Source organism: Mirounga leonina, unplaced genomic scaffold (genome assembly GCF_011800145.1).
Source record: "Mirounga leonina isolate KUSES-001 unplaced genomic scaffold, KU_Mleo_1.0 Mir_150, whole genome shotgun sequence".
NCBI classification, from domain to species: domain Eukaryota; kingdom Metazoa; phylum Chordata; class Mammalia; order Carnivora; family Phocidae; genus Mirounga; species Mirounga leonina.
In genome coordinates this window covers 10,671,759-10,694,261 of record NW_023270374.1, presented here as the reverse complement: position 1 = coordinate 10,694,261, position 22,503 = coordinate 10,671,759, and the positions used below count along the sequence as shown (strand labels likewise).

General features: G+C 37.0%; 1 protein-coding gene across 1 annotated transcript in view; it reads left to right on the top strand.

Annotated features, from left to right (window-relative positions):
• The first annotated feature begins 8,697 nt into the window (after positions 1-8,697).
• Positions 8,698-22,503, top strand: part of MACROD2 (mono-ADP ribosylhydrolase 2) — a 1,406,961-nt gene continuing 1,393,155 nt past the window's right edge. Inside the window, exon 1 of the mRNA XM_035005819.1 lies at positions 8,698-8,882. Within this exon, the coding sequence (XP_034861710.1) occupies position 8,882 (1 nt within the window). The 5' untranslated portion in view covers positions 8,698-8,881. The remainder of the gene's footprint in view (positions 8,883-22,503) is intronic.

Genomic DNA, 22,503 nt, shown 5'->3' with positions numbered 1-22,503 from the left:
CGGGGAGCGTGATTCCACGGACAGATATCGGAGGATAAACAGCAGGGGGAGGGAGCCAGCCATTGGGGTCCTACACCGCCAGTGAGTGAGAGGCTCCCGCGCTGGGGACAGGGCACAGACTCGCAGATTGGTAGAGGCAGGGAAAGGACTTTAGGGACCACCCTTAATGGAAACTTGGATTGGGCCACGTGACTGAATTGGGGGTGGCTGGCGGTTTTAGAAGCACAAAGGGCAGAGACATGCCCCAACCTGGAAGTGAGGAATGGGACTGCTGCTGAGGGGCGCACAACCCAGGATGCTGCAGTTTATAGCAGCACAGACAGAAACGGAGATAGTGTGGCCTGGAGAGCTCAATGAAGAACAGATTGCAATCTCTCTGCTCTAAGGCAGAGGGTTGTAAACGGTCTCTTCTGCTCTGATTCTCAGAAGGGATGCAGAAAGCCTCCAGGGAAAGCTGCAAGGAAACAAAAGCCCCAAAAAACTGGTTTTCAATGAGCCCATCCCTTGCCACAGGGGGCATGGCAACTCTGCCCAAACAGGGTTGCTTGAGTAACAGCACAGCAGACCCCTCCCCCAGAAGAACGCTGGGAAAACAAGAGGCCAGCAACCCTAAGGTCCCTAAAAAACAGGTGCATCTTGCTTTGGTTGTGGTCAGTAATTTGGACTCTATACATTCCCTCAACCACCCTTCAACAGAGTGACTAGGAGGAGGAACCCCCAAAATAGGAAAGACTCAGAGATTATGACTTATGCCACAGATTTACAAATGGATTCAGATATAATCAAGATGTCAGAGATGGAATTCAGGCTAGCAATTGTGAAGACAATAGCTAGAATGGAGAAATCAATTAATGGCAACAAAGCGTCTCTAAGGGCAGAAATGAAAGCTGAATTGTCAGAACTTAAAAATGCTATCAGTGAGATACAATCTAATCTAGATAATCTAACAGCTAGGGTAAGCAAGAAAGAAGACAAATTAGTGACCTAGAAGACCAAATAATAGATAAAAAGGGAAAAGAGGAGGCCAGGGAAAAACAACTCAGGATCCATGAGAATAGAATCAGAGAAATAAGTGACACCATGAAACATTCCAATGTCAGAATTATTGGAATCCCTGAGGGGGTGGAGAGAGAGAGAGGACTAGAAGATAGAGCAAATCGTAGCTAGAGAACTTCCCTAATCTGGGGAATGAAACAAACATTTGTGTCCTAGAGGTAGAGAGGACACTTCCCAAGATCAAGGAAAACAGGCCAACACCCTAGCATGTGATAGTAAAACTTGCAAATCTTAGAACCAAGGAAACCATCTTAAGGGCAGTTAGGGGGAAGAGATTCCTTACGTACAGAGGGAGGAACATCAGAATAACATCAGACCTATCCACAGAGACCTGGCAAGCCAGAATGGCCTGGCAAGACATATTTAGGGTACTAAACGAGAAGAACATGCAGCCAATAATACTTTATCTGGTAAGGCTGTCATTTAGAATGGATGGAGAGATACAGAGCTTCTAACACCAGCAGAAACTGAAAGAATATGTGACCACTAAGCCGGCCCTGCAAGAAATATTAAGGGGGGTTCTATAAAAGGAGAAAGACCCTAAGAGTGACATAGAAAAGAAATTTACAGGGATAATCTATAAAAACAAGATCTTCACAGGCAATATGATGACAATAAATTCATATCTTTCAATAATCACTCTCAATGTGAATGGCCTAAATGCTCCCACAAAATGGCACAGGGTTGCAGATTGGATAAAACGACAGGACCCATCCATATGCTATCTACAAGAGACTCATTTTGAACCTAAAGATACATCCAGACTGAAAATGAAGGGATGGAGATACATCTTCCATGCCAGTGGACCTCAAAAGAAAGCTGGGGTAGCAGTTCTTATATCAGACAAATTAGATTTTAAGCTAAGACTGTAGTTAGAAACACAGAAGGACACTATATCATTCTTAAAGGGTCTATCCAAGAAGAAGATCTAATAATTGTAAATATCTACACCCCCAACATGGGAGCAGCCAACTACATAAGCCAACTGTTAACCAAAATAAAGAGTCATATTGATAACAATACGTTAATTGTAGGAGACCTCAATATTCCACTCTCAGCAATGGACAGATCATCTAAGCAGAAAATCAACAAAGAAACAAGAGCTTTGAATGACACACTGGACCAGATGGACCTCATAGATATTTACAGAACATTCCACCCTAAAACAACAGAATACTCATTCTTCTCAAGCACACATGGAACTTTCTCCAGAATAGACAACATACTGGGTCACAAATCAGGTCTCAACTGATACCAAAAGATTGAGATTAGTCCCTGCATATTCTCAGACCATAATGCTTTAAAACTGGAACTCAATCACAAGAAAAAATTGGCAGAAATTCAAACACTTGGAAGCTAAAGACCATTCTGCTCAAGAATGTTTGGGTCAACCAGGAAATCAAAGAAGAACTTAAACAGTTCATGGAAACCAATGAGAACAAAAACACATCGGTCCAAAACCTATGGGATACTGCAAAGGCTGTCCTAAGGGGGAAATACATAGCCATCCAAGCCTCACTCAAAAAAATAGAAAAATCCCAAATTCACTAACTAAAGCCTTAAAGAACTAGAGAAAAAAACAACAAACGATGCCTAAGCCATGCTTTAGAAGAGAAATAATTAAGATTAGAGCAGAGATCAATGAATTAGAAACCAGAAACAGTAGATCAGATCAATGAAACTAGAAGCTGGTACTTTGAAAGAATTAATAAGATCGATAAACCACTGGCCAGACTTATCCAAAGGAAAAGAGAAATGACCCAAATTAATAAAATTATGAACGAAAAGGGAGAAATCACAACTAACACCAAGGAAATAGAAATAATTATTAGAAATTATTATCAACAACTATATGCCCATAAGCTGAGCAACCTGGATGAATTGGATGCCTTCCTAGAAACCTATAAACTGCCAAGACTGAAACAGGAAGAAATTGACAACATGAATAGGCCAATAACCAGTAACGAGATGGAGCAGTGATCAAAAACCTCCCAAAACAGGAAGAATGACAGGGGGGAAATCGGAGGGGGAGAGGAACCATGAGACGTGATGGACTCTGAAAAACAAACTGAGGGTTCTAGAGGGGTGGGGGGTGGGAGGATGGGTTAGCCTGGTGATGGGTATTAAAGAGGGCACATTCTGTATGGCGCACTGGGTGTTATACACAAACAATAAATCATGGAACACTACATAAAAAACTAATGATGTAATGTATGGTGATTAACATAACAATAAAAAATTTAAAAAAACCCAAAACCTTCCAAACACGAGGCCAAGACTTGATGGATTCCCTGGGGAATTCTACCAAATAATCAAAGAAGAAATAATATCTATTCTCCTGAAGCTGTTTCAAAAAATAGAAACAGAAGGAAAGCTTCCAGGCTCATTCTATGAGGCCAGCATTACCTTAATCCCCAAACCAGGCAAGGACCCCATGAAGAAGGAGAATTTCAGACCAATACCCCTGAAGAATATAGATTCCAAAATCCTCAACAAAATCCTAGCTAATAGCATCCAAGAATACATTAAAAGGATCATCCACCATGACCAAGTGTGATTTATCCCCGGGATGCAAGGGTGCTTCAACATTTGCAAATCAGTTAGTGATAGAACACATTAATAAGAGGAGAGAGAAGAACCATATGGTTCTCTCAATTGATGCAGAAAAAGCATTTAACAAAATATAGCATCCTTTCCTGATTAAAACTCTTCAGAGTATAGAGCTAGAAGGAACATTCCTCAAGTTCATAAAATCCTCTATGAAAAACCCATAGTGAATATCATCCTCAATGGGGAAAAGCTGAGAACCTTTCCCTTAAGATCAGGAACACATCAAGGATGCCCACTCTCGCCACTACTGTTCAACATAGTACTAGAAGTCCTAGCAACAGCAATCAGACAACAAAAAGAAATAAAAGGTATTCAAATTGGCAAAGAAGAAGTCAAACTCTCTCTTTTCGCAGATGACATGATACTTTATGTGGAAAACCCAAAAGACTCCACCCTCAAATTACTAGAACTCATCCAGCAATTCAGTAATGTGGCAGGATACAAAATCAATGCACAGAAATCAGTTGCTTTCTTATACACTAACAATGCAACTGTAGAAAGAGAAATTAGAGAAACAATTCCATTTACAGTTGCACCAAAAACCATAAGATACCTCAGAATAAACCTATTCAGAGAGATAAATGATCTATACTCTAGGAACTACAGAACACTCATGAAAGAAATTGAAGAAGACACAAAAAGATGGAAAAACATTCCATTCTCATGGATCAGAAGAATAAACATTGTTAAAATGTCTATCTACCCAGAGCAATCTATACCTTCAATGCCATCCCAATCAAAATTCCAATGACATTTTTCAAAGTGCTGGAACAAACAATCCTAAAATTTGTATGGAATCAGAAAAGACCCTCAATCGCCAAGGAAATGTTGAAAAAGAAAAACAAAGCTGGGGGCATCACGTTGCCCGATTTCAAGCCATATTACAAAGTAGTGATCACCAAGACAGCATGGTACTGGCACAAAAACAGACATATAGACCACTGGAACAGAATAGAGAGCCCAGATGTGGACCCTCCACTTTATGGTCAAATAATCTTTGACAAAGCAGGAAAAAACATGCAATGGAAAAAAGACAGTCTCTTCAATAAATGGTGCTGGGAAATTTGGACAGCCACATGCAGGAGAATGAAACCTGACCCTTCTCTAACACCCTGCACAAAGATAAACTCAAAATGGATAAAGACCTCAATGTGAGACAGGAATCCATCAAAATCCTAGAGGAGAACCTAAGCAGTAACCTCCTTGACATCAGCCACAGCAACTTCTTTCAGGATACATCTCCAAAAGCTAGTGAAACAAAAGCAAAAATGAACTTTTGAGGCTTCATCAAGATAAAAAGCTTCTGCACAGCAAAGGAAACAGTCAACAAAACAAAGAGGCAACCCACAGAATGGGAGAAGATATTTGCAAATGACACTACAGATAAAAGGCTGGTATCCAAGATCTCTAAAGAACTTCTCAAACTCAACACCCAAAAAACAAATAATCAAGTCAAAAAATGGGCAGAAGACATGAACAGACACTTCTCCAAAGAAGACATACAAATGGCTAACAGACACATGAAAAAATGTTCATCATCATTAGCCATCAGGGAATTTCAAATCAAAACCACACTGAGATACCACCTTACACCAGTTAGAATGGCAAAAATTGACAAGGCAAGAAACAACAAATGTTGGAGAGGTTGTGGAGAAAGGGGAGCCCTTTTACAGTGTTGGTGGGAATGCAAGTTGGTACAGACACTTTGGAAAACAGTGTGGTGGTGCCTCAGAAAATTAAAAGTAGAGCTACCCTATGACCCAGCAATTGCACTCCTGGGTATTTACCCCAAAGACACAGATGTGGTGCAAAGAAGGACCATATGCACTCCAATGTTCATAGCAGCAATGTCCACAATAGCCAAACTGTGGAAAGAGCTGAAATGCCCTTCAACAGATGAATGGCTAAAGAAGATGTGGTCCATATATACAATATTACTCAGCCATCAGAAAGGATGAATACCCAACTTTTACATCAACATGGACGGGACTGGAGGAGATTATGCTAAGTGAAATAAGTCTAGCAGAGAAAGTCAATTATCATATGATTTCACTTATTTGTGGAACATAAGGAATAGCATGGAGGAGATTAGGAGAAGAAAGGGAAAAATGAAGGGGGGGAATCAGAGGGATAGATGAACTATGAGACTATGGACTCTGAGAAACAAACTGAGGGTTTTAGAGGGGATGGGGTTAGGGAGATGGTTTAGCCCAGTGATGGGTATTAAGGAGGGCATGCACTGCATGGAAATTAAGAGCCTGGAGAGTAGGAGAAACTCAGATATTGAGTCCACCACACTGTCTGGATATGGCGGATGTGTTAAGAAATTAATATTTTCAGGGACAAATGATTAAGTTTTTGAAAATTCGGCAGGGCCATCATCAACCATGGAATACACCCAAAAAACTTTCAGCTGTCAATCAAATCACTTAATCTTTCTGTAGCTTAATTTTCTCAGCTCTAAAATGGAAAAAATAGTACCAGTTCCATATCCATCTCCTATATTCTGGGGTTGCATTAAAGACATTGTTTTAGTCAAAAATTTGTGATAGAAGACTGTGTACATATATTTGTTTGTTATTATATTGAGAAAACTCCAAAAAGAAAAAAAAATACAATTAGCATTTTAATTTTTTTAATTGTACATTGTAAAAAGTTCTAAATAGAAAAAAAATTATAAAAATAATTAGCTTTTATTAGGTTTTTACTCTGTGCCAGACACAATTCTAGGTATGATTCAGGTGTTAAATAATTTAATTTTTAAGTTAACACCATGACATTGTATTATCACTGTTTTACAGATGGAGAAACGAAGGCTCAGAGAAATTAAATAGCATTTATAAAGCTGAGATTTAACCATTAGTCCATGTTGCCTCCATATTGACACCTACTCCAGACTATGCTTCATTTTGTTACTGCATTTGTATTAATGTAGCCTTTTCTGTTATAGTCCTCTCTATTTCTAAAGCTCATGTGGTCCAGGTGCATTGCCTTTGCTTCCACACATACCCGTTTCCTTGCTCTGAAGGTATACCCATGGAGAGCTGATACTTGTGTATTACATGGGGAATTGACATGGGAGGAGAAAGTATACAGGCTTTGGATCAACTCCAAATGCTTGGTTTAAATCTGAGCTTCCTGACTTGTTAACTGTGTGACCTTGAGAAAATTGATTATCACCCTGAACCCAGGGTTCCCTATCTGTAAACACCAAGCTGTAGAGAGAGTTAAATGTTATAATGTGAAATACCTATATTGTTTTGACTCATAAAAGTTAAACTCCAGGACTAACATCAATGAGGCAGAGTAGATACAATGTAGAGAACCCCCAATACTTTTTTTTAGGGGCTCATGAAAATGTTTTAATTTCTTTTAAAATCAGAAGGGAAAAAATAAACTTTTAGGTTGAATAGAATGTTTAATATATGATATTAATATATTTATCTTTATACCAATGTAATGATAAAATATAATTTTTTAAAAAAAGTTTTAATGGAGAAAAAGTGGCTTGGCCCTCACTGTTTAATTAGATCCCTTAAACCTCTTCTAGTGTCTGAGCCATGATGCTTTCCCCATACCTTTTTTTGATTGATTCATTAGCCAGCTGATTTCTAGTTTATGTCAATTAAAATAAACTTAAAACTGATGTTCCTTCACCCAACACTATTTTTCTAACACCTCTTTCCTAAATAGTTCATGATTTCCTCCTCTGGGCTACCTCTGTACTGTGTGGTTAAGCTTCTCACACTATACTTAACTATTTATACTTACATATCTATCTCTCTTACTAGACCATCAGAGCCTCTTGAGAACATAGATTGCATCTTATCCACTCATGTATCCCCAATAACAAGCTGAATACATGGCACATAGAAAGTTGTTCATTAAGTTGGTGAATTAAATTGATGCAAATGCAACAGTGACGTATTTCCATCCATAGGCTTAACTGCTGTTTGTGAACGTGCTTTGAAACTAAGATTTCACCTAAATCTTGAAATAGCTGAAATGAAAAATTGTCATCCATCCTGCAAAATTATCTCTGTCTTATGACTTTTCTATACTTTTCAGCACTACTCTCTACCATCCTAATTATTCCTTGAAAATTGAAAAGTTAAATAAATTCATTTGTCAAGTCTTCCCTCCCTTGCTAAATTAATTTAATTAACAAAGGGCCTATGAAAATATTCTTTGATATCTTTATGTATACATTCCCATGTTATAAATGATTATGTCCCACTGATCTAATAGAAATATAGTGTGAGAGGGAGAGAAATGAACTTTAATTCCTCAGTACCAAAGAGAGACCAGCATTACCTGATTACAGAATAAGAGAAACATATATCACTACTAGAATTTAAGCCTCTAGTTTAATGGACAATGGCTTTTCTGATTTTACTTTAATATCATTTATAAAAGTTTCATTTTCTCTAAAGAGGAACAAAACATATAATAAATTATTAGGAAATTTGTTGCTGATTAGTTTGCATCATATGGTAGTTTTATTTTTTTTAACAGACTGCCAAGTACCACTTTGTTTTTCATTTATTTTTATCTTTTTTACTCTCTGATGTATAACTTGCTCAGGCTTGAAGAGTTTTTACATCTTAATAGCTTGTGGTATATAGAAGAGTGGGGCACTAGATGGGAAAGAAACTGTTTGCAGTTTGGACAATTGTGGATGATGGTACCAATTACATCAAAGAAGCTGGAGAAAATGGTAATTTTTGTTCTTCCTCAAGTTCGGTCCTGCACAATAGCCTGTAACAGGCTTGGCGACTTGCAGAGATTATTTTCCATTCTTAATATCTGTTTGAAAGAGAAGTGGGTAGCTTTTGCAATGGAAAACCAATGTATTCTTATGTTTAGAGAATGAAATTTCAGAATTTTGGCATGGGCTAATACTTGGAGTCTCATGTTTATTGGATTCTTTTAAAGTTGTTTAAATTCCTAATAAAGGAGGGATGATTAATAAAAAATTAGGTAATCATTACCTTGATGTGAGGTTTTACTGGAATGTTTTCTCATATTGGTAATAATAATTGATAATATCTATATTAGCATGACACTTTTCAGTTGGCAGGGTGTTTCCATAGGTATTATTTCTTTTGATGCTCATAATCCCATGGGGAAAGCATTATTACCATCCGTATTTTACAGATGAAGAAATTGAGCTGTATGGACTCTAAGCGACTTAGACGAGATCTCACAATCAGTTAGTAAGTAACAGAATTAAGACCATGTTCTGGGTCATCTTGTTATTGAAATTTCCTTATTACTTAAGACTCACTTGTTTCTAAGCCCTCAAGTCAGTAAGATCTAACCACAGGTCTCCTGACGCAATTGGAAGACGATCAAGAACAGCTTCTCTCTGACCCTTTTTAGGCCTCGCTTACCTTAGGAATGTTATCCACCTTCATTGGCCACTGAACCCTAATCCACACTTCTTCTTCTGACTTGGGTACCATATGGGGTTTCTACCATACTTTGAGTTTGGCCTGAGAAGAGTCGCATTTCTTTTGTTTGTCAAATTAATAGCTCAAGTAATTGTATATAGTAATGGCAGGGAATTTAGTGTCTCCTTCCTAAGATTTTCTATTCCTCCTTAATTACTCAGGAACCCTGAATCTTTCTAAATCTAAAGGGTAGGTATTCTACCTTCCAACTACCAGCAGAGAACACATTTGGGTTGAGTTATTTGTTCTTATTGTTGCTTTTGGCTGCCACAAGTTTTCGCTGTGGCAGACTCACCTTGCATAATTCTGCAGCTAATATTTATTCCCTGGCTACCCTTATAGGTGAAGGTGGTCTCTTACTGGCTCACAGGGATACCTCACGTACAGCCCTTTTTGTTCACATTTTCAGGTCTAATCACTATTCCCTTTATGGCAGGGCGTCTGAGTTGGGAAGAGCTTCCTATAGAAATCACAAGTTGAAATCCTCTCTCAAATGCATTCCTGTGTCCAAACCCAAGCCTCTAGTTGTTGTGCTCCCTTTCCTCAAGGCAGTTTTATTTCAGTGTCATTGTTCTTTCCTGCCACAGAGTTTTGGTGGAGGTCATCCTGATCCATTTTAACAGGTCTCCCAAACTTTGAATCTTAGGGAGCAGGCCTAGGTTCTTTCTTCTAGGAGGATTAAGGGTCTGAGCAAATGGCATCTTTGGTCACATTCCAAGTTCTCTTCCTTCTTCAAGGAAGAAGTTGCTATGACACCTTACATTCATATGACTAAGGAGATAACCTTCAGGAGGCCAGGAAAATCAGTGTGTCTCTACATCTACCTATGGAAAACCTGCTATTATTTTAGAATAAATTCCCATTGGGCATTCCACTTGATCTCTGTCTGAATGTGCCTTCATCACACACAAAGCTGCATAATGCTATACAGTGTGCAATTTGTACCTTCGCCTCTTAAAATCCCAGTGAGGTAGCTATGACACATATTACCTTCTCCAATTCATAGTAGAAAGATTGAAGAGTATAAAATTGGACTTAATCCAGATAGCTAGTTAGGGAGTATATTAGTTTCCTGGGGCTCCTGTCACAAAGTACCACAAACTGTGTGGCTTAAACAACAGAAAATTATTGTCTCATAGTTCTGGAGGTCAGAAATAACAAATCGAAGTGTTGGCCGAGTTAGTTTCTTCTGAGGGCTGAGGAGGAATCTGTTTCATGCCTATCTCCTAAGCTTCTAGTGCTCTCTGTGTGCCCAAATGTCTTCTTTATATAAGCACACCAATCATATTGGACTAAGACCCACTCTCATGATTCTTAACTTGATCATCTGCAAAGACACTATTTCCAAAATAATATCCACAGTTACCGAGGGTTAGGACTTAAACATCTTTTATAGGGAACAAAATTCAGCCTATAAAAGGGAGAAGCATAGACTATAAGTTAGGTTTTCTAACACTAAGTTCCACAGGGTTTATACTATATTCTGAAACCTCTTTTAATTTCATTTTCCAGTACCTATTAGGACATTTGTTCAGAAATGTACTTGTTATAGATTTAATGGCTTCTGATTCTTCTACAGAATTTGTTACTTATGAAATTTCTTGTTAAAGAATTCTCAACTGAATTTTGACCCATTGCCTTAATATAATTACTTTTCTCTAATAATTCTAAATTTTTGAAATACAATTTTTAAACAAAGAAGATTTTCAGACTTTTAAAGAAAAGCAAATAAGGCAATAATACATGTAGGTAATATATATAGAATATACCTATTTATAATATTACATGTTGTTTGTGTATGTATGTGTTTTGTCTAGTCAGTCATATTACTTAAGGATAATAGGATGAAAAATTTATTCACTTTTGCTGGTTTCCTTTGTAGATATAGGTGCCTTATCAGCTCATGAGGATACCCCATAAAAAAGTAATTTTAGGGTTGTAAACAAATTATGTACTTGTTACTGTTTCTAAGCATGGCCTAGAATAATACTGAGATGCTTCCTAAATGTAAACAAATGAATTTAACTGTCAATATCTTTACTATATCCATGTAAGTAAAAATGTACCACAGTAGTTTGAAAAATGGGCTTTACAGTAAGAAAAATAAATATGGCTGGGTCTCAACTCTGCTATTATTATAGGAGTGACTTGGGCAGGTAACCTAACTTCTAAGCCCCAATTTTCTCCTGTCCAAAATTGAGACAATAATACATATTCGTCATAGGACTTTTGGGGAAATTGTTTTAGAAAATATATGTAGCGTGCTTACAACAGTGCCAGGTACTTTGTGAGCAAACAGTAAACATCAACTATATTGTCACCACCAATTAAATTAATTAGTTCCACTGTAATTATCATTACTGTTTTACCCTATTTAATGGAAATCCTGAGCCTGAAGAACAGCAGTTGCTGTAGTTTTGTGCTTAGAACAATATTAGAGACATATCTGGCAATAAATTATTATTTTATGTCAGAGAGTGTAACTATGGGTCTATTGTTTTAAATGATCCTATCTGTACCAATAATAAATTTTAAGTGAGTTAGAACCTACCCAGAGTAATAAGATTTGAAATTTTAAAATTTATTTTGCCATTTGGCTATTGATTTTTGCTTTCTTTAGCATTAGGGTCCCTTTTCCTGTGCAAGACTTTTTGTTGTTTTAATTGTGAGAGTAGCTGCATTTCTGATACTACCTATTTTTATTTTTCAAGTGCTAGTTCATTAACTGAAAGAAAAAACTCATGAAAGCAAACTGCTCTTATATAAGTGATATATGTCCATTGGCAGAAGAAATAGATAATGCATGCACACACACAATTCAAGCCACGCATAGTCTCACACTCCACACAAAATCAGTGTTTGCATTTTGAGATAACATCTCTTAGTGTTATCTTCTGACTCTTACACCATCTTTTGTTAAATTGAATTTGATCTGTACTGATATCCCCCCCCCTTCTACCTGGCCAACCCCCTTTGGTTGCAACAATGCATGGGAAAGATCCCAGGTAGCAAGCAGAATCATCAGGGGCTCTATCTCCATTTCTCAGCTCTAGATTCCTTTCATATAGAGCTAACCCACAACAGGACTGCTGAAGTAGTGTGAATTCATAAATTGGAATTTATTTTCATTGACTTCTATTGTCAACTGGATAGAAACAAGCTCTGAGGCACATAAGAAGTTCTCCAGCTTAGAGGAATGGTAACCACATTCATCCCTTATTTTACCCTTTGTTCACTGCCTGTCAATCTTTCCAACTCTATTTCCATCTCTCTTCCAAAGTGGAGCTGTTAGCAATTTCTGTCTTTGGCATATGTCTCTCCTCACACTATTAAAGATTCAAAATCCCTTATATGGAATTCTGAAATTTGGTTTTCAGAATCCAGAAAGGTCTAAGAACCAAAATATTTTCATAACTAATATGAAGCTATTTATAGTTATTATTTCTTATCCCTGATGTGAATATTCATATGTTTGGCTACCAAGTGTAAATGTGCTTGATTAGAGGATATTGCTCCAAATCCCACTGAGGGTGTAGCATGTAATATATGCACTAGATTACCTTTCTAAAGTCCAGAAAATTCTGAATTATAAACACAACTGACCCCCATCCTGAATAAGAGTTGGACCTGTATTTTTTTTTTTTAAGATTTTATTTATTTATTTGACAGAGAGAGAGAGACAGTGAGAGAGGGAGCACAAGCCAGGGGGAGTGGGAGAAGCAGGCTTCCCGTGGAGCAGGGAGCCCAATGCAGGGCTCAATCCCAGGACTCTAGGATCATGACCTGAGCTGAAGGCAGACACTTAACGACTGAGCCACCCAGGCGCCCCTGAGTTGGACCTGTATTAGCACAAAGAGGGGGCCAAGGACCAATATAAGGAGGAGGAGGGCCTGAGGAGGGCAGTTCCATCTCAATTGCACCATCATTTTGTGAACTCTAGTTCTGTTCTCTACTCACATTGTTCTTGTGACAGTGAGGGTGTAAAACCTCTTCAGCTTTCTCCTCTTTATTTCATCCATTTCTCACCATTGTCTTGTACACCAAGACCTGTTTCCTGAATTCCTTGACTTAATGCTTTTTGTTTCTTCTAATGACACTCAATCCTTTTCCTTCCTCAAATAAAATAGATTTCCTTTGTGTTCAACACTACACAGCAATTAGGCTAGAATGATCCTTTGCTAAAGCTGTTTTATGAATGGTACCTCTTGGTGGGGACAGTAAATCGAAAAATCATGCCATAGTTTTGTCTCTGAATTGAGAGGAACCCCAAGGAATACCTAAAGATCACAGTGAAAGACTATGGAAAGAAAAGAATAAAAGAGTAGAAGCAGAAGACAAAAGAAAGAACAAGATTTCTTTTCCCATGGTGAACAGTTAGTTGAAATATTTTAAATTGTTATTCAGGTTCCCTGGAAAATATCTATTGATGATATATCATATTTTTACCCTATAACACACTGTGAGGACTCTTTGCTGTTTCCCCATTGGCATCCATAAATTTCACAGTAATGTTATTTTGCTATTTATTAAATAAAGGAAACTTAAAATAAAATTTAAAAAAAGACATTTCTCATTCCACATTGGCCCTACAATACTAGATGTCAAAACTCAGGCCCTAGAGAACACTGTAAAACATAGTTCCTCAGCCTCAGCACTTTTGACATTTTGGGCCAGATAATTCTTTGCCATCTAGGACTGTCCTGTGCATTGTAGAAAGTTAGCAGCATCGTGGTCTCTACTAGATGCCGGTAGCATTCCCTCTCCTCCCCAGTGGTGACAAGGAAATTTTTTCCCCACATATTGTCAAATACATTCTGGAGGGCAAAATCACTCTTGCCTCCACCATTGAGAAACACTGCTATGAGGTAGCTCTTGTGTGTTCTGGAGCTTTCCGCAGGCAGAGAAAGTATTGCCAGGGTGATAGCTTTAGAGGGTGGGGATAATCCAGACCAGCATATCTTTCCAGATTTTACTTTGCATCTCATCATTAATTCATTCATTTAGCTGATACTTATTGATCACTGACAACGTGCCAGGGCTTTACTGGGTGCCAGAATAGTAGTGAACAAGAGAGTTAAGACCCTATTCTCATGGAGTGTGCCTTCTGAGAGTGGTAGTATTGGGGGCAGGGAGGGAGTGACAAGTGTAAATAATTAGGAAGTAATTTGTAAGCAATTAGTAAATCTGTAATATGAATAATATAATTTCAAACAGTGAAAGGGGCTATAAAAAATAAACAGGTATTTGGGCAAAGTGATTGGAGGATAGATGAGTTCCACCTTAGGATGATCAGGGAAAGTTTCACCTCTAAGGAGGTGACATTTCAGCTGAGAAAGAGATCTAAGGGATATGTATTTCAGAAAAGGGGATAAACAATATGACTACTTTCAGATGTGGATAAGTTAGTTCTGTTCAATGACAGTGAGAAGGCCAGTGTGGCAGGAACAGAGGATTTTTTTTTAAGATTTTATTTATTTATTTGAGAGAGAGAGAGCATGAGTGGCAAGAGGGCCAAAGGGAGAGGGAGAGGGACAAGCAGACCCTTGGGCCTGTAGTCTGCTGACCCCAGGAGTCGTGAGGTTTGAGGCTAGAGTGGAGGCTCAAGGCAGGGCTCGAGGTGGGGCTTAATCCCAGGACCCTGGGATCAGGACCGGAGCCAAAGTCCAATGCTTAACCAACTGAGCCCACCCAGGCACCCATGAACAGAGAATTTAAGGAGAATGGTAATTGAGGTTTTCAGAGTTAGGTCGGGTCTGTGTGCCACAGAAGGCAGTTTAATATCATTATAATTGCAATGCATTACAGAAGCCTGCATGGGAGACTTTTAAGCAGAGGAATTAGTGTGTTCTCATTTAAGGTTTTAAAAAGATTGTTCTGGGGTCAAGAGTGAAAGCAGGTGAAATACATTAAGAAGGTTTGAAGAAGTATGAGATGGTGGTGGTGTGAGTTATACCATCAGAAACAGAAATTGGAGGATTCAAAATCTATTGGAGAAGTTGATCTGGTAGTAGTTGCTGTTGTACTGTTGTTTGGATGAGAAAAGAGATGAATCCAGGATGATTCCTGGGTTTGGGGAGATAGGGAATTCTTGTTGAAGGACTAACTGGTTTGACATATGTGAAGGGGATGGTGGTGTGAGGTACTTAAAGGTCATCTCTTTACCCTTTGGGTCTTTTTGCTTTGTGGTTCCTCAAGAAGTTAGAGCATGCATCTTTTTTAGACGATCTTTCACGAACCTCCTACTCTGAACTCCATTGTAACCTAATTTTTGAAATACCAAACACTATGAAGCATCATTCTTTTCTTTGCCAAATACTTATGTATATGAAGATTATGCAAATGACCAATTCTTAGTAAGTCATGTGTTCAGAGTTGTGGTTTCAGAAAAAGTGATAGATTTATATGGAAATAGACATCTCCGTGTTGCTTCATCTATCATGTGATCACTGATGTAGAAAACATAGCTCTCTGGGGTCATAGACCATAGACAGAGTGAAACTTTTTTTCTTAACTCTGGAGAGAAAATCCCAAGAACCAGTGTTTTAACCAATGGGGAAAAAAATCTTAGAGCTTCATCTCCTTCTAGAGAATGATTAGGAAGTTTCTATTTCCTCTGTTCTTTTATTTCTTAAAGTTAGTCCAAAGCCTATGTACACTACAGAGTCTTACATCACTCTCACCTTTAAATTTCAAGCAGCAATAAGCAGACTTTTTCTATAACCAGATCCAAATGTTGTACTCTCTGATTTAAATTGAGAAATCTGAATTTGGCAAACAAATGAGCAACAGCAAAAAATCAAAATTAATAGGAGGGCCATTTACTTTGGAAAGGGTTTGTTTAGGGTGTCTTCAAATAATGAACAACATTAAAGGATTTAAAATATGATTTTATAAACAGTTTTTCTGAGACATACCCATTTTATCTAATATGGACCTTCTGTATTGGATTGGGTTTAAATGTCTTAAGTAAATATATAAGGAAAGTTGCCATGGGGATTCATTTTCCAAGAAAGCACAATAAAATCTTAATTTTCTTGGATGAATAATAAAGTACTTATCACTATAAAGTTTCTCCTACTTTTTGTTATAAGGTGCTCTTCTGGTAATTTTCCATTTCTACCTGGGGTTTCTTTTTTACCCACCAATCAGTTTATTTCTCAGGTTGACAATAATGTTGGGGTAAATTCATAAATAGTTATAATTTGCTGAAAAAAAATGTCTTTTATTCATGAGTAAGTATAGTGTTTACTTGTTGTAGATATTGTATTTGTGTTAAATACACATGTTCTTTTTTCCTGTTATCTATTTTAAATGATACTGGAAATACAGAATGACAGATTTTAATTAGCAAAGTCTAGTATGGATTGGGATTTTTTCTTTTTTGTTTTTGCCTAAGAGCAAGATAATATATGTGAAAGTGTGCATTAGTAATAATAATAATAATAATAATAATAGAATTAGATGAAAATTCTTTGAAAATGGTAAAAGTATGCTAATATAAGGTATTTTATTGTTATTGTTATTATTCTTTGTCATGGTTAAGGTTTGCAAGATAATGCTGTTAGCTTGGTTTGTAATTCAAGCATTAGGTAAACAAAGTGTAATTAATTCTGTAGTAAGATTCATTATGCAAGCATTCTTTTAGAAGAGCTTTTTAGGAGTTTCACTGAGGGCTTTGGTGCAATTGCATTGCTTCTTGATGTACATTTTTGGAATATTCCCTTCAGATGTTTTTATAAGATGGTATTTATTGTTCCAAACTACCTGGATTCAAATCCCACCTGAATCACTTATTAACTGTAAGAGCTTGGACAAATCTTATAGCCATTTTGTACTTCTATTTCCTTGTCTGTTAAATAATGATAATATTACCTAGTTTTGAGGATAAATGAACAATATAAATAAAGAAGAAAGTCTAACACAAAATTTAAAAAAATATCATCGGGCGCCTGGGTGGCTCAGTCGTTAAGCGTCTGCCTTCAGCTCAGGTCATGATCCCAGGGTCCTGGGATCGAGTCCCACATCGGGCTCCCTGCTCGGCAAGAAGCCTGCTTCCCCTCTCCCATTCCCCCTGCTTGTGTTTCTGTTCTCGCTATTTCTCTATCAAAAAATAAAATAAAATAAAATAAAAAAATAAAAAATAAATAAAAATAAAAAAATATCATCAATTATTCTTGCACAAGCCTGGTAAAAATACAAGTTTACTGGTTATCAAATTGCATCAGTCCTATTTGGGGTCTTCTTCATTATGTGCAGAGATCAGCTATGACCTGCTTTTGTTCTGATCATAATTTGCCTAATTATTACATCTCATAAAAAAATAAGAAAAAAGGATTTGGTCTTCAAAAGGGAAAAACAAGGCAGCATCTTGAATGTATGCTCAACTCAAGGACCTGGCTCAGGGCCTGATGTGCAATAAGCTCACCATTGACCTGGGTTCACTCCACGTTGTCTGCCCAGGACTTTGATTTGTGAATAGGAAGGGCCTTGCTTAGTAAGTCTGTATAGCATTCTTATCTTAAGTTTGGCCTTTACCCTTAGGAAAATCAGAAAATTTGAAGGTATACTATTATGGATGAAATATTAAGCTTTTTAGAAACACATACTTTAGTTCATTTAGCTGTCTAATATTTTCTCTATTCTTCAATTAGGTACGTTTAAAAATGTATGATTTTAAATTATATAGTGGATTATTCAGGCACTCATCTAACACTTAAAATGTAAACAGTGTCAATTCTTCTAAAAGGCAAGAGGTAGGAAATTATTATATGTGAAAGGAAATAAAATTATGGTCTTTTTTATTCTTTCCTACCTTGGATTCTGCAGTTTTAATCAGTTTGGCATTTAAAAATACTGGGCTCTATCTGTTAAGAACCGTGTTGTTTATAGAGATTTTTAGGTGCAAATTATCTAGCCAGATGTTTAAACACTAAGGGGAAACAAGTTAAATACAATTAACACAGTCTTCATTTATCAAGAAGTTAATTCTCAGCGGTAGGCCATGAAATCAGGCTTTTGATTCCCATAATATATATAGATATAATTATTGAGATAATATAAAATGAAAGATACAAAAACCTAGTTTTGAAACTACATAAACTACAAAATTAGGAACTATTCTACTCATTGTATGGGGCTTCCCAAATTTTGGATATTGATTGCCTTTGTCATTATCTTTTATGATTATTCTAGACTTTATGGATATTGCAACAGATATAATATTGCATTGTAATTTCCCACCAAGTAAATGATACCAATTGATTATGGGCCTATGGGAATATCTGAGAACAGGGACAGGGTGGGCATGTGTGGGATACACAGGCATGCACACACACACAGATGCCCACACATACACCACACACAAATATAAAAATAAAATTGCATAAAATTGCATTTCAGTTGCTTAGCTCTAGTTAAACTCAACTCTTACATAGTTACCTACAATGTTGTGTTAATGTGAAACAGTTTATTTTAATATGTTTACTATATTATGAGGTGGGGGTTCCTAAAATAATCATGCTGGGAACTATAAAGGTCTTAAAATAGTTTTTATTATGGCGAATTTGAAAATGTTCTTTAAATTTTTTTTAATTATAAAAATAATATAAAATTATAGTAAGTTTGGGTTTGGGAAACAAAGAGGGGAAAAAATCAGCTACTACTTAAAAAAATCATTTGTGCCCTACTATATTTCTCTGGATATTATATGTCCCATTGTACTTTCAATGTTACACTTTGTTTCTTATATACATATACAGGACTGTTTTAAATATTCTGAGGTATATTACAAGGGTTTTAAGTTCTAAAATCTTCCTGGGGAAAAGCTTAAAAATATTTGGAGTTTTACAAGTCTCATTGAAGACCTAGGGAATTATTCCCAAATATTAATTTGGAACTTCACTTTTAATAGGGTATTAAAACCAGTGATATAGTAGAAATTGTATTAAAGTTCAGGAGTTTTTATGTTCAAGTCTCAATTTTGACCACATAAAGAGTTTGAACCCAGTTATTACATTCTCCTCTAATTCTATCATTTGAAGGATGTTTGTAATCCATCTTTGTATGTGAGAAATACACATAGAGAGCCAAAAGAATAAGTTATGATCCATATGCTTTCCCTAAAATCATGTTCTAAACCTAATAGAGAATATGGACATCTTTTCTTGGGCGTTTATTTTTCTGTTGTAGAGTGATTTATTTTGGACACCGAGATGCTTCTGCCTCCTTTAATTAATGTATATGGGAAGCAACAGAAGGTAACAGGCAGGACTGGAAGGAGAAAAGAGGACGTAGTAAGTGTGGGTGAGAGCAATGGAGAGGGACAAAGACATTTAAGGATCTAATTATTTATTTGACAACTATTTGCAAGTCTGTTAACAATGGAGATGAGAAAAGGTTGTAAGAAAAAGAGAGAGCAGGGTATTAAGGAGGCAAGAAAACACAGCAGTGAATCCTCACCTCTGGTTCACATGGCTTCCATTATTCCTTTTTCTTTGCATGTTGCTACTTGTTTCTGGATGTGAAGGAAGGAATATCTTGAAATTATGTAGACACAATTAATTAGCTCAGGAGAACAATAGGTTTAAGAAACCACACAGAATATTTCATTTGTATTACGGGACAATTAAGTAAGAGTCCACTTGTAGCCATACATTGCAAAGTGCTAAAGAAATATCAAGGTAATTTATCTAGCTTATTTTCACACCATCTGCCTGTGTAAACTCATCATTATTCTTAGCTTCCCTTAATAGATGGCATTAAATTTCCTTCTTAACCCAATATTTAGAGTCAAAGTACCATCCAGAAGTCAGAGGTGGAGGTGGTTTTTCCACCATAGAGACCTCCCAACTTTCAAATGATAAAACATTTCTATAAAACTATACTGAACATAAATCAGTTTACATTTCACTCTGTCTCTGCAAGTGAAGAACTATAGTATCATGGTAAAGAACCGCATATTCACTAAATTCTGGGATTTGAATTCTAACCCCGTACCTAACCCACTATGTGATGTTGGACAAATTACTTCATTCTCCTGTGCCTTAATTTTTTATCTATAAAATGATAATGATTTTCTTATTAATGTTGTTATGGGGGTTAATTAATTTAGGCTAAGAATTTAGAACAGTACTTAGAACACATAAGCTCTTTGTAATTCAGTTTTTAAGCTTCAGGGACACATTAGAATTACCTGGGGAGCTTGATGTCCAAGCTGCACACCTGACCAATTAAATCCAAATCTTTGGGGGTGAAACCTGGTGAGTGGGAGTCATTAAAACTTTTGAGGTGATTCTAATGAGTAGCCAAACTTGGGAACCACTACCATGTATGTTGGCTGTAATTATCTTGCTGACTAAATTATAAACTTCCTGAGGGCAGGGAGTGTGTTACTTCTTTTTATACACTCCTCCCCAGAGGATCTAGTTCAAGTGCCTTATTTGTAACTAATGCTCATCAAATACTTGCCAATTAAGGAAAACATGTTGATGATTCTTTAGAATTTTAAAGACCTTGCAGCACTACAAAAGTGCTAATTTTAGGCATTAATTATTCATTCCTTCATTTATACACACTACACAGTTTTAGAGTCTTGATATACCATGCTAAACACGGCAGGCATATATGATTTGAAAATACAGTCCATGCTCTGAAGAGTTTTTAATCTAGTGTGTGATGGGGAACATAAACAAATATAGACAAGACTTTTTTTTCTTTTTCTTTTTAAAGATTATATTTATTTATTTCACAGAGAGAGACACAGCGAGAGAGGGAACACAAGCAGGGGGAGTGGGAGAGGGAGAAGCAGGCTTCCTGCTGAGCAGGGAGCCCGATGTGGGGCTCGATCCCAGGACCCTATGATCATGACCTGAGCTGAAGGCAGACACTTAACGACTAAGCCACCCAGGCGCCCAAGACTTTAATAGAAGGAAAATTGACGATGTTTAAGTGCCATGTTGTAATTTGGACTCCCTAGGAAGCCAACTCTAAGATGGAGCATGTAGCATGTTTGTTAGGAAGTGGTCTTGGGATCAATACCTCTGTGTATGGTGGGGGGAAGGGAGAGGCACAGAAGAAGCATTATTGATCAGAGAGTAGAAGTTAAATTTCAACTCATTGACAACGAAGTTTTCAACCAACCCTAAAGGTGCTCTGGGGTTGGGACAGCTCTTCAGAGTTGTCTCAATTTGGGCTGAAAGGGGTTTTGTCTCTCCATGTTGATCAGTAGTTGGATACAGCTGCTGGAAGAAGTGACCTTGGGTAAGACACATTTCTTTAGCTGAAGCAATGTCCAAATAGAGCTGATAGCTCAGGGTGTCTTCTGGCAGATCTTCCAGCAGATAGGGGAATGCATCCTTAATTCCTAAAGGAAGGTTTGGGTAGAGTGTCACAACTTCCATTACATGAAATAAAAGAGATTAATAACAACAAAAAAATTACTATGACTCAGAAAAGAATGAGGTCACATTTATTTAGCTTGAAAGAGAAGAGCCAGGGTGAGTTGGGGACCACTTTCTGAAGTGGATGTCATTACAATTTGATACTTAGAGATAGTTAAGATTTTAAGAGGCTGAGATGAAGTGCGGATTATTCCAGGTACAGGAAACAACAGAAGTAAAGGGGGAGAAATATGAAGTATAGATTTGTTCAGAAGCCTTTGAGTTGTAAAATTAAACTCTTAAGTCTTTTAAAAATGAATTTCATTGAATGGTATTATTTTGAGCAAGAGGACTTCTGAGCCCCTGAAAATGGTGTTAAGTGTAAGGTCATCCTCAGTGATTTAATTTTGAGGGCTGGCATTTTCAGGATTTGAACAAAATGGAAAATTAAGTCATACTTGTAGCTTCTTAACCTTGGAAGGAAGTCCTGGAGTGTTATAAACATTGCCTTACAGGGGACTCATCTGTAGGACATAGTATGCCTTAATATTGTTATAATTTCTTTTTTCTTCTCTTTTTCTCACAGAAATGAAATGGATGAATTGATCATCCTGTAATTTGTCATTATGAAGGAGTTTTTCCTACTTCATCTTAATGTCTAGGGTGTTTCATTTAAGAACAGTTTAAATGAGCCCTATTTTTAAGTGAACTGTGCTGTAATATTGTTAGTGACCAACTAGTCACTTCGTGAAGTCACAGAACTCTGCACAATTTCTCTTTCTATTCCAAAACCTTGGAAGAAAGTAATTGAGGTATAGACACTTGAGAGTCTTGATTTTATTGCTTTGCAAAGAAATTTCAATTTAGCATTTATCTGGTTATGGTCCCCAAATATTTCTCAAAGGAAGATAAATCAAGCTTGTTGGGAAGTTCTTAGTCATAAATCATCCAGTCCTATCACCTGATCTACCTTGTTTGACATTGGCATTCAGGGCACTCCCCCAGCT